Genomic DNA, 12,902 nt, shown 5'->3' on the forward strand with positions numbered 1-12,902 from the left:
TAAAATGTTAGAAAAATCGATTCTAACTTTAACATTAATAAACAATACAACAAAGAGCATTAATAGCTTAATATTTTTGAGAACTGAAGTAGCAAGAACCATTCGTCTATTTCGGGGTTAAATACTTAAAAGGGATGCTTACAAAACATTTTCAAGTGTAAACAATAAATAAAAACTAAATTAAACGGTAGTAAATATAGATAAATATATTCGTAGAATGTATATATTACTTTTGAGAGCAATGAAACTGCCGGCGTCAGGGCGGCGCCAAAGCCTACGTTAACACGTCATCTTAGCCTCGTAGCTGTAGGCCGTCGCGACCCCTTAACGGGCTCTTAAGTTTAATAAATGGCGCACTAATGTATGTTACGAGCGTTTACGAGAGTTATGTAGTTTAAATGAAACTTGTACAAAAACTTAGATTACAGAGTATTATGGTGTATTTAGTAAGTTTGTAAATTAATGGAAAAATTAATAGAATATTCTAAGTTTCGTATTTTTTATTAAGGTTCGCATTTATATCCATCCAGTACTTTTTATTCAAGATTCCTTCAAATTTTACGCACCTGCGTGTTTACTGTGGTAACCTTAAGACATTGCACGCATTGACCTTAAGACGTTGCACGAAAAAAACACAGTAAAAAAATTAAAGACTTATGTTTTAAAATTTACAGTCATATACAAAATAATTATGCGTTCGTTGCATTTATTACATATGGAAATTTTTACATTAAACTTTAGCTAACTTTAAAAGCTTTGAATATTTCACGACGCGTCGTCGTCGGAACGCCTAACATAAATTATTAAAATCCCTTGTGACTTGAATAACGTATATTTATGTATCATACATAAAATGAAACTACAAAATATTTTACATGTAAATATCGCATCATCGGTAATGTTTGTTTTGTGACGAGAAAAATAGACAAAAGTTTGGTCCTGTAAATTCTAAAGAACAAAGTTTGTTCTAAAATAAATAACAATAATTTTGGCAGACAAACTAAAAGTAAGTTGATGAAAAGATCAAATTGTTTGGCGACAACCTATTAAATTGTGTTAAAGCTTTGCTTGTTGTTCGCAAATAATTAGATTTTCGCGAATCGTCCGGACACTCAGGCACCCTTATTTTGTCCTTTATCAAACTACAATTATTTCAGACTATCTTTATTATAATATTCACGTTATTGCCCTTAAAGTTTCATTAATGATTTCATAAAATAGATAAATGTTACATTTACTCCTAAAATTCTGTTCCACTTTGTACTAGCAACGTTCCGATTAAGAAAAGTTAATGTAGGAGCTTTATACTTAGTAGGCTGAATACATTATAAAGTGTAGTGGTGCTAACCTAGCTTTTGCTATTATTGGATCTGTTACTTACTCTAATTGAGAAACCATTTTTTTAAACAAAGTACATTTCAGAATATAAGATAACTTCGAAAGATTTTTAATCAAGATTAGGAAAGATAAGTATTACATTAAATGAAATAAAAGAGAGCAAACAACTTCACCGAGCATAAAAGAGTTATAACTATGATAAGCGACAACAATTATTCTTAAAAAAATCTCCTCATACACCACGAGAGACACGACGCGACGCGACGCGACTGCGTGATTAAATTTTAATAAACAAATACTGTGTAAGGCTTCTACGTGAGTGTTACACATAATGTAACAGTGCTGTTTACTCGTGTAAACACTTGAAACAATTTAAAGAGAGAAAGCTTTAATACTATTTATATGGGCTCGATTTTCCGCAATTCGACGACTAAAGCTCAAACTCAAATATTATGAACGCTTTTTAAAGAAAAACAAACTAATATAGACTCACACCCAAATAGGTAGGCTAATATTATTTATTTAAAGTAAGTAAATTAATCAGGCATTATTGTGTACTTCAATCATTAACTTACATTCTGGATTGAAATATAACATTGCACAGTTTTTCACCCACATTATAGAACAGAAACAAGCTAGCCCGAAGCGAATTGTCAACTAAACAACATTTAAAATTTTTGCAATGGATGAAAAACTGGTGCATTGATTATTATTGTAAGACGTTATTTATTTTTACTTCATTGTCGTACTGTAACACGGATAGTCTGTGGCGACGTCAGCATCGTAGTGTGTACGGCGACGACCTAGTTCCCTCCGGTACCCGCTCAATGCAGAGCCGCCCGTCGCCCGCCGCCCGCCGCTCGCAGCCCGCCCGCCCAGAATAGACGCAGCACGTGCGTCGCTGACAAAAGTCGCTCGCTCGCGGCGCGGGCAGCGACACGCTCGCGCCTAACTCAACGCAACAAATCAAACGATAAAAGCGTGTTGTTTTAGTTTATTACAGTAATTCTAGTTTAAAAATCAACTCCGACCTTAAACCGCTTTACACTGTAACTTTAAAGTTGTTAAATAGTTTAATAATCAAGCTTTCGTAGTGTCCTCGCTCGTTATCTTGGACATCGTTTCGGTTTCGTTTTGAATATGTGCTTTTATTGTTGACTAGAAATATTTAATATTGTTTAATCTGTTCGATTAGTGTGTAATGGTGTACTTTCCTGTGTAATTATGTGCCTTAAACTGTAACATTCTCCGTGCGTCGTACGTGGAAGTAATAAAGGTGTAAATCTGCGTATGAGTCACTTGTGAAAATGCGTTGCGTCGGTTTTGTGTTGGTCCTCACTTTCTTCGTACTTTCTGAAATCTCAACAGCATGGAGAGCGGACGTGTAAGAATAATATTACAGATAAATATAATTCTCATATTACAATGTCAAGGATCATTCGCCATTCGTTGAGAATGGAATGATTTGCTTATTGATAACTGCGACAAAAGCGAAGTGGTTTAATGAAATTTTCAATTATCATACAAAAATTTAATAACATCAAGTTGTAGAAATTCTTATTTATTTGTACATTTTAAAGATATAATTACTTATACTACACATTATATTATGAACATTAAAAATTAAATTATTTTTAACATTAAATTCATTTTGACCTTCGAAGGACATTTTTCAAACAAATTAAAAGTAAAGTACAGCTTTCACATTAATAGCAAAGTTAACAAAAAGTTAAAAATAACTTTTAGTGTTAAAAATAAATTACATTAAAACTTAAAACAAAGTAATCTTAAGTTATATTAATTAACTAGCTTTTACCCGCGACTCCGTCCGCGCGGAATAAAAAATAGAAAACGGGGTAAAAATTATCCTATGTCCGTTTCCTGGTTCTAAGCTACCTGTCCACCAATTTTCAGTCAAATCGATTCAGCCGTTCTTGAGTTATAAATGGTGTAACTAACACAACTTTCTTTTATATATATAGATATATTTCAGTAGGTTTGTCGTCTATATAACAGTAAATAAAGTTGGAGTTTGGATTGGTCCTAATTTCTATCAGGGTGTGGTAGTGTTATTGGAACACGCGTGTGATTGATTGGAAATTTGATACCAAAACCGGGAGCGAATAATTGGATATTCATGAATTTTACTTCTCCCATTTTTCTTTTGTAATATATCACACTCTAGTAGTACCAGCGTATAGTATTTATTTATACTAATATAACATGATTAAAGATTTTAAATGTTAAAGTTTTTTTTATAGGTTTGTTAAAGTTATATATATGTTGTGGTTGTAGTTGAATAAATAAATAAATAAATAAAGTAATTAATACAAAGGTAATTACTGAGTATGATTTTCATTACCTGACGTCAAGAAGTACCAGATTTATCGGTAGATATGTTAGCAAGTTATAATTAAGCTATGAGTTCTGAGAGTTGAGACTTTTTTTTGTTCAACTTTTTTTTAATTAAAGAATGTTTCAACAGAGTGAAACTATGGGCAACAGACTTGGGCGAAGATTTATGGAAATTAAGCGAGTCGCTTACAAAGTCAGATCAAATACGAATAGTAAGTACTTTACAATATTTTTTACTATGAAATTATATTTAAAATGGCTAATAATCCATTTGTACGGTCTTTAGTCCGCATATATTATGTATTTTAAGTCGTCTGGACTTCATTTTATTTAATCCCTGTGGTCGCCGGTCGTGTTACTAAAGTAAGGTACCTTAGAAAAAAAAATACGGAATTATGTTTTTTTCTCTAATAAAATATATGTGTTAATAATTACAGTTGTATATGTTTGCAAACGAACGCCTGTTCTATGTGAATTTATTTACAGAAATACAAGCAAATGAATGCGAGCGTCAAGAAGAAAGATGGTAAACAAATATTGGAATCTTCCCTAAGATCTGTCAGTACGATGTTAACAAGAAAAATAAACGCAGTTAAGGTAAATGTTTATAATTATCTATGTTTTATATTATTTCTTTTCTTTAATATGTATTTAAGTGAATACTGGTTTACGTCACGGAATTCTTTAGGATACGCTTGATTATTTACATTATAAAATTATTCAAACAGTTCTATATTTTGCTTTAATCACGGCCAATGCCAATAGACTATTGATTTTATACGTCCGTAGATATCTGAAAGACTCCTGTTGACAAAGCAAACTTCCATTTTCTCTCCTTCTTCAATTTATAGTACTGATGAGATTGTTCAAAGTTCTACGTATCTGACTCGTAGCGCCTTATGCAGCCTTGAAGCTTGGTTTAAAGTTTACAACCAAGTTTTTTTCTATAAATAATTTTATTGGTTTGAACTTCCAACATTGTTAACAAAGGCCCTAGAAATTAATCACCACTTGCGGGCTTTATCAACTTATCAGATAACGTCAGCGTACTAATATAGTAAATCAACAAACTGTTCTTTTTTAGTCCAAACATGAACAAATATTGAATTTTTTTCCAATAAAGTCTATATCACATTTGTGCAATAAAAAGTATATAAGTATCTATTAAGCGTCTAGATTGAATCCATTTAAGCTAATCCTAGCCATTAAATCCATAAAGTTTTTACCCATAATGGTACTGACTCTTGTGAAATTGTTAATAATATCTAGTATTAATGTTTGAACAAAGGAACATTTATATAAAAATAAATAATGTAATGCTTTAGTAATACAGTGATGAAAATTTCAGTGCATACATCGGACAGCGGAGAGACTCGCCCGTGAATTTAATTATTCATTAGTGAATGAGCACTACATGTTCAAATATTGTTCAGCCAAGTATTCCGAGTTCTACAAGGAGGGCGAGACTGAACCAATCGTGCCCAGTCAAATACCGATCTTCGCTGAAAACAAGACTCATTATATGAAGATATCTTTAGAAAAAGATTCCCATTTTTATGATATAAATGTTAATACAAATTTGAGCTGTATACATGTTCCTACAAATATATATTTTAAAGGTTAAATTTATAATATTTCTTTTGTACCAATGTTCAGCTTCTTGTTGTTTTGTGGTCGTAATAATAATAACACAATTTGTTTATTAAAAAAGTAAGAAAGGAAACCCTCGCTTCAAATTATTCCTTAGAATTAAATTGAATCTAAGCTTAATTGAAAAAGTTTCAACTGAAAATTTTAACATAATTGCTTTATAATTAGGAAAAATAAATTTATGTAAATATCTTTTATTATTGTTTTTTTTTTCAGAACATGAAGCACTTAAAGCTATTTTATGGTCAAAAGATTTAAATGATATTTTTATAAACAATTACAAATCGGACCCGTCATTGTCGTGGCAATATTTTGGTAGTTCTAGCGGTATAATGCGCTTCTATCCCGGAATGCCATGGAATATGGAGAAAATCGATACATACGATTGCCGGGTACAATCTTGGTACATTGAAGCGGCAACATGCTCAAAGGATGTTATCATTCTATTCGATGTCTCGGGTTCAATGACCGGATTCAAGAACTATGTAGCTAGAAGCACACTCAAATCATTATTAGATACACTCTCAAACAACGATTATGTTAATGTTTTTACATTTAAGAAAGATGTATCACAAGTTGTTAAATGTTTTGACGGGCTCGTCCAGGCTACGTTAGAGAATAAAAAAACAATTACCAACACTTTAGAGCCGATAGAAGGCGAGAAGAAGCATAATGTTCCTTTAGAAGGTAATGCCAACCTTACAATGGCTTATATCACAGCGTTTACTACATTGAAAGAGGTAAGAAAAGTTTTAACTGGCAAAAAAATTTTTTTTTCAACCACCTAATCGTGATGTACGTTTGAGGTAGAGCTCTACACTCGTATATTTATACCTGTGTATACCTGTAAATCCTGTAATGGAGGCAACGGAAGGGGCTGCTCCCCCTACAGGTGGATCTACGATATAGCGCACACAGCTTGGGAAGTCGTTGGATGCGGATGGCTGAGGACCGCAGTGGAACGCATTGGTAAAGGCTTATGTTCAGCAGTGGGTACACAATGGCTGAAATAGACAAATGATGATGATAGGTGTACAGCAACAACAAATTTATTATACAGTAGACTGAGTTTTATTAAAGTTATTAAATATCAATTTACTATATGAATGGTGATAAAATGTAATAAATTTCAACAGAAAGAAATTTTCACGACCTCAATAGAAGTCTATTCATAATTTTGAAATGTCAGAGTTCGATTTATTATGGACTCATATTATTATGTATTATTACTATTATTACATAAGGGGTTCGTATATTATTTTGGTTCGCAATACTTAAATCGTTATCAAAAGTTTAATACAGCACAATGTGATTATAGCGACTATTGCGTGTTATTTGGCCATAGCTGTAAAAGTAAATGAACACGAAACCAACCTAAATAACGGAAATTTAATAAGTTTAATATTTCAGGTTGTATAGAAATATAAAGTCCAAGTCATTTATTTCGAATAAACATTTTTAGAGACGTCAGCACTGCAACGTGACAAGCACACAAGGTTGTAACCAGCTGGTGATGGTTATCACGGACTACGTTCCCGGTAACCTTACGGAGGTCTTCGAGGAGCACAACAGGGAAACGGTAGACGGGAAAACGTACATCCCAGTACGCGTGTTCACATACTTGATCGGAAAAGAGGTCACTAACGTACGTGAGATACAATGGATGGCCTGCTTGAATAGAGGTAAGAGTACTTCTAACTACATGGTAGATGATACGTCGCCTTATTGGAATAGAAATTTTAATGCAAAGGGTAACCTAGTTTAATTGCATATCTGACGTTTGAATAACGGTAACATACACCATGCCTTAATTTTAAAAACTAAAGAAACAAAGCAAATAATTTTTGTTATTAACTATAAAGTTTAACGAATTTTTGTCCTGTGCCGAATTCTGTGAATTTTTCTTAGTTCCTTGATGTATAATTTTTTTGGTAGGATACTTCGTGCACATTCATTCAGTGGAGGAGGTACAGCAGCAAGTGCTGAAGTATATCAACGTGATCGCGCGCCCAATGATCTTGGAGGGGAGGGAGCCGCCCCCCACTTGGACCCACGCTGCCATAGATTACACGGTATCATACAATACAATACATGCAATACAATAATTACTTTAAATTATATCTACAAGAAATTAGTTATACTAGATAATATTTTCAATAAACTTAAATTATATAGCAGTAATTATTGTCAACTTCCTGGTTAAAATTACTTTGCTTTTCCCACTTACAGTTTTTTAGTACTTTTAGTAGGTGCAAAGTCGGATTGATAGTCGAATGATTTTTTTCTTACTTTATGTATTTTTTATTCGACAGAGAACTACTGAATGGAACGTGAGCATTGACGCAAAGAAGGTGAGTAAATCTTTTTATATTCGTCATATTGCGAGATAAATAAGTAAATGTTATTTATTAAAAGTTTTGTACAATATATATTCCTTAGCCTGACGAAGACAAGCTGGTGACGTCAGTGGCGATCCCGGCTTTTGACTACAAGTATAACGAAGACCACAACGACGCCCGCCTGCTGGGAGTGGCAGGGACAGATGTGCCAATCGATAGCATCGCAAAGCTGGCGCAGCCCCATCAGGTAATGTCTATGATCAATGGAATTATAATTAATGTATCAAATCCACATTTCCAATCATATAGAAATAGTCGCTTAGTGAAAAAGGCGTTTTATTATTACTACATTGATATCTATGCGAAATATTTCTAGGTGAAGTATTTCTTTGTGTGAAAAAAGAACTTATATCGAAGAAGAGTATATCAATAAATGTTTTTTTTTAAATTAATTTAAATAAAACCAGTTTCATCATTTAAATTTTTCTTTGGTTCAATTCATTCATTGTACATGAATGTATAGATTTAAATTATAAAAAAAAATAATTTCATAACAGGAACTCGCCTTCATGATTTTCGTCATATCTTTAAAGTAAATCGCAATAATGTGCATGTTTATTGCATTGGAAATAAGGAAAACAAGAAAATAATAATTTTAAATGTATACAAAAACCAAACGGAAATCCTTGTAAATATATCAGTAATTTATTTTCAAGTTAAAATACTTTTGCAGTAGTATGTAGGTAATATTTGACAATTATAGCATTCTACTGTATGCTTTATTGCTACTAAAGTCACATGAGTAATAAAATATTAAAGCGCTACTCTGGTACGCTATGGCGCGGCGTCTGTTTCGCCCGACTGTAACCCTTTGTAACCTTACATAAAACGCTTATTCAAAAGTTTTTTTTTTACTTCATCCAATATTTATTATGCTTTAAAAATTTAATTCAACAATTTTGTACCCACTACTGTTTATTATTATTGGAACGAAGTTCCTTATCGCGCGTTGTGAAAGGGGGCTAGACGGAAAAAATTCTTACGAAAAGTTGTCACGACACTTTTTGCTATAGTAAGTATGTTAACGACGAATGAGCGCTACTTCACCATGGCAACGACGTGACAATATATAACGAAAATTCATAGAAATAAAATGTACTTCTTGTGAAGACTTAAGTTTTTTATTCATAGAATAAACATTGGTTCCTTCACTAATTAATCGAAAGGAACTTCGTTCCATCCGGGTGTCCCTTGACACCTCTCAAGTTTTTTTTATTTTAAGAACCGAACCGAACCTTATATTATTTTTTTTATGAAAGTTCACCTTACTTAAGCTATTAGCTTGACTTATCACAGAATATGTAGGCTCACTTAAAAAGAGCTCGAAGGAAATGGAATTTCATTACCTAATCATTTTCGCATAAGAACACGTGTTTTTGTAAAATCAATAAAGAACGAGAACTTAAAAATAGTTTACGTTTACAGCTCGGCGTCAACGGATATTCGTTTATCGTGAGCAATAACGGATATCTTCTCCTGCATCCTCTGTTAATTACATCGGTAAGTAAACTTTAATTACATTTATCGGGGTGTTTGCCATAGATCCTATCGTCCCAACGGGGCGTGGCCAAGTGATATCAAATATCCATTGATAATAATGTTTGCCAAACGATGCTTTGAAGCCAATAACCAAAAAGGTACACACCACTTAAAACAACGATTCCGCACCGCTTTACCTATACTTCTACTCCGTTGTATATGTGTGCCTACTTTATAGAATATTATCACGTTTAAATGTATCTTTACAAGATTACGCATATTTCGGTGTTTGTATTGTCTACGCATACCTCTACGTACTACGGCGTAGTACATTGTAGAATTTTGTGAACATTGAAGAAAACTATGAAACAATTTTATCGTTAAGCATCTATGTTCCACAGGAGATCTTATCGATTTTAAAAGTGAGAAGTCCTCAATTAGTATTTTTCTTCATACTAGGTAATCGTGTTGTTTATACGAAAAATCTTTATAGATAAACGGTAACCTGCAAACAAACTACAACAGCGTGGATTTCGTGGAGGTGGAACAGGTTGATGACGGTAAGGGCCCGCGCGAGCTCGGCGACGAGATAAAGTCACTCAGGGAACACCTCGTGAATGGCGATGAGGGGAAACAGACCGAGGTTAAGGTCCTCTTCCATTACGACAACATGAGGTATGAACTGACATACACCTGTCATTATGTATGTCTAAGGATTTTTTTAAAATAACAATTTGAATTATGTTAAACCTTATACAGGAGGATAGCTCGCGTGAAGCACGACTACTTCTTCAACAAGCTGGTGGGCACGCCGTTCTCTATGGGCATCTCGCTGCCCGGAGGCTACGGCGACACTGAGCTGCTGCTCAAGGACAACCCACTGGAGGCCAAGCAGGGCCTTGAAGTCACCGGCATTAATGTTACCAGCTACTTTAATTTTAGTTACCGAGTACACCCCGATTGGTGAGTTTGAATTCATTAAAGGAGCAATTTCTCTCCTTCTCTCTATATCTTCTTCTTTCTTCTTATTACTTAACCTCCAACTAATTAAGACACATAAAATCAGTAATGGTTGTTAGTTTCCGGATGGATCAGGGGTAAGCTTATCGCTATAAATCGTACATCATAAATCTAAAATTATTGTTGTTTGCAGGGTTTATTGTAAATATCATTACCTAGAGGGACACGAGTCAGAAAACTCGGAGATCGAGATGTACAAATTCTTAGTCAACATTTCAAAGAACGAGCTTAACATTACGAAGAAACAATACCGCGAAGACACTGAGAGCAGCAACTTCGATTTTGAAAGTGAGTTATAAGTTCTTTCCCAGAAGTATTCACAGTTAAAGCAATACTTTTATATCACTTACTACGTTTTTAATTTTAAATATAATCCAAAGTGATTCCGTTTCAGAGCACTGCGGAGATGAAAGAGAACAATTAGGTAAAGACGACTACTACTGCAATGAAGATTTGGTAAAACAATTGGTGTTCGACGCGAAGCTGACCACCCCGTACTTCGCCACGTGGCACGCGACGAGCGAGGAACGTAAGCTGGCCAACGAATACAAAGTCAACGTGCGCTTTATAGCGACATCCAGTGGCCTTACGCGGTGGCACTACATTAATGATGATTCTAAAAACGAGAAGGTCACAGAACAAGGAGAAAAGAGCAGAACATTTGACGGCCAGCAAGTATCTTTTTAATTAGTGAATTAATTAATGGTTGATGCTAAAGACTAATTTATTATAACAAAGACCTTATATGTAAGTCTTATTAATTCCTTTATCTGATTTCAGAGTATTCGGTGACCTTTACCCGAAAGCTATTGAAGAGACGTGGTACAAAGCGGCCGTACTCCAGCACTTGATCAACGCAGAGTCGCTAGTAGTAGCTACCAACTTGCCAGTTCTCGATAAGACAATTATCAACAAACCGAAAGTTGCCAACAGCGACGGCGATATCACGATCACCGCGAGCTACGCCATATTTTACAAGGACGGTAATTCGGAAACACCAGCCTCTGTTGTTGGAATCCAGTTCGTTTATTCTGGATTCTACAAGAAGTTCCTGGAAATCACCAACACAACGAGCGTTAGTTTACGTAAATTTTTAAAGTATAATAATATAAATCGCATTTAAAGATTTACGCAATTTACATATCGCAAAATATCTATAATTGAACACTTTGAGGCCACAAGATTTGATGAAAGACAACGGGACAGATGAAATTAAATATAATCTTGTAAAATTGGAAAGAATAAGGTCTACTTCGTCTGTTCTGCACGAACAGAATAATTTTTAACGAACTGTATTCTAAGTAATCGTTTACAATAAACAATGTTTCTTTTGCAGGAGTTCTCATGCACTGACCAGAAGTATGACTGTTACGTTATAGATAGTTCAGGTTACGTTGTGTTAGCCCATGACAAGGACGATGTCGGCAGGTTCTTCGGCGCTATACATCCTCATGTGCTGCAGTCGTTTATTGAGAAGAACATATACGAGCATGTCGACGTCTTCAACTACCAAGCCCTGTGCCCGCTCTCTGCTTTGCCAGATTTACCGAGTAACGCTTGGATATTTAGTACGGTATGTGACTTTAGAATCTTTAAATTGTGTGAGATAATAAGAGCACTTCTCAAATCGTGTACTTTTTTGTTGTAAAAAGTCCATTATGGTTTAAATCACATTAATTACAATTTCATTGAGGACTATTTATTTTCAGCCCTTCAACTCGATTACAAATTTCATGAGATGGTTGACAGCAGAATTATTTTTGATACTATTTGACGTTGTAAATTGGGAGCGTAATGTGTATGTTGCTGGGCAAGATGAAGGTAAGTGTTTTAATACTTATTAATTCTATTAATATTTGAGCTGTATTTATTTGTTAATTAATCATTATGTCTGCTGTCTGCAACACAGGTACAACGATTCCGCCAGTCGAAGACGAAATAGAGGGAAGTAAAAACAAAGACGATGATAGTCTTTTCTCCTGTGATCATCGCATTAGTCTGTACATTCTGAACCAAAGTTACTTCTTGGATTCCATTGGTCCATCACCAGCTGTGGTGGAGGACGAAGAGGGGGAGTGTCATCCACCGTATTGGGCCGCATTGGTTACGAAGACCAACTTACTCCTTGTGGTCGTGGAGCGAGGACCCTGGCATTTTACGGACTCCTGTGAAAAGCCCCCCGACACGGAACCAGTGGCGACCTCTAACTCCACCACCAATTGGGCTCCATGTCACAAACTGGAACTGGGTCAATTGCCAAGGCGACGGCTCGAAGATTGTTTCACGTACCATGATAAGGTTAAATAAATTTTATTTCGCAAAGAGTACCTTGTTTTAAGAGATGTCATAAAGCATGTAACTTTTTTCGTCGAACATCAAAAATATTTAAAAAGATAGTAATCTCTATGAAATGAGAATTTTTGTATCATTTCACTATATTTTCAGGAAAGGAACATAACAGCATGCGGAATAGGTAGCATAATCCGCGCAGATCCGCCGGCCTTTCTCCTGTCTGCTACGATGGCGTTCTTCATCACGGCAATGCTACTACGATAAAATTAGATCCATATGTAGCGCATTTTTAACTTTCTTATTTTCGAAATAAAAGCTATTTACCCTTACCCCGCGTTGTGATTTTCCATTGTTAATACCCTTGCAACA

General features: G+C 34.6%; 1 protein-coding gene across 1 annotated transcript; it reads left to right on the forward strand.

The window, feature by feature from the left end:
- The first annotated feature begins 2,497 nt into the window (after window positions 1-2,497).
- LOC106709294 (voltage-dependent calcium channel subunit alpha-2/delta-4) lies at window positions 2,498-12,899 on the forward strand. Its single transcript, XM_045684598.1, has 19 exons — window positions 2,498-2,722; window positions 3,824-3,905; window positions 4,180-4,290; window positions 5,042-5,312; window positions 5,560-6,083; window positions 6,806-7,025; window positions 7,279-7,415; window positions 7,656-7,694; window positions 7,783-7,929; window positions 9,168-9,242; window positions 9,715-9,896; window positions 9,981-10,184; window positions 10,375-10,529; window positions 10,636-10,912; window positions 11,022-11,316; window positions 11,578-11,814; window positions 11,951-12,062; window positions 12,151-12,539; window positions 12,687-12,899. The coding sequence occupies exons 1-19, from the start codon at window positions 2,646-2,648 to the stop codon at window positions 12,795-12,797; spliced, it is 3,645 nt and encodes a 1,214-aa protein (XP_045540554.1). The 5' UTR covers window positions 2,498-2,645; the 3' UTR covers window positions 12,798-12,899.
- Window positions 12,900-12,902: the final 3 nt, after the last annotated feature.

Source organism: Papilio machaon, chromosome 2, assembly GCF_912999745.1.
Source record: "Papilio machaon chromosome 2, ilPapMach1.1, whole genome shotgun sequence".
In the NCBI taxonomy this organism is placed as follows: domain Eukaryota; kingdom Metazoa; phylum Arthropoda; class Insecta; order Lepidoptera; family Papilionidae; genus Papilio; species Papilio machaon.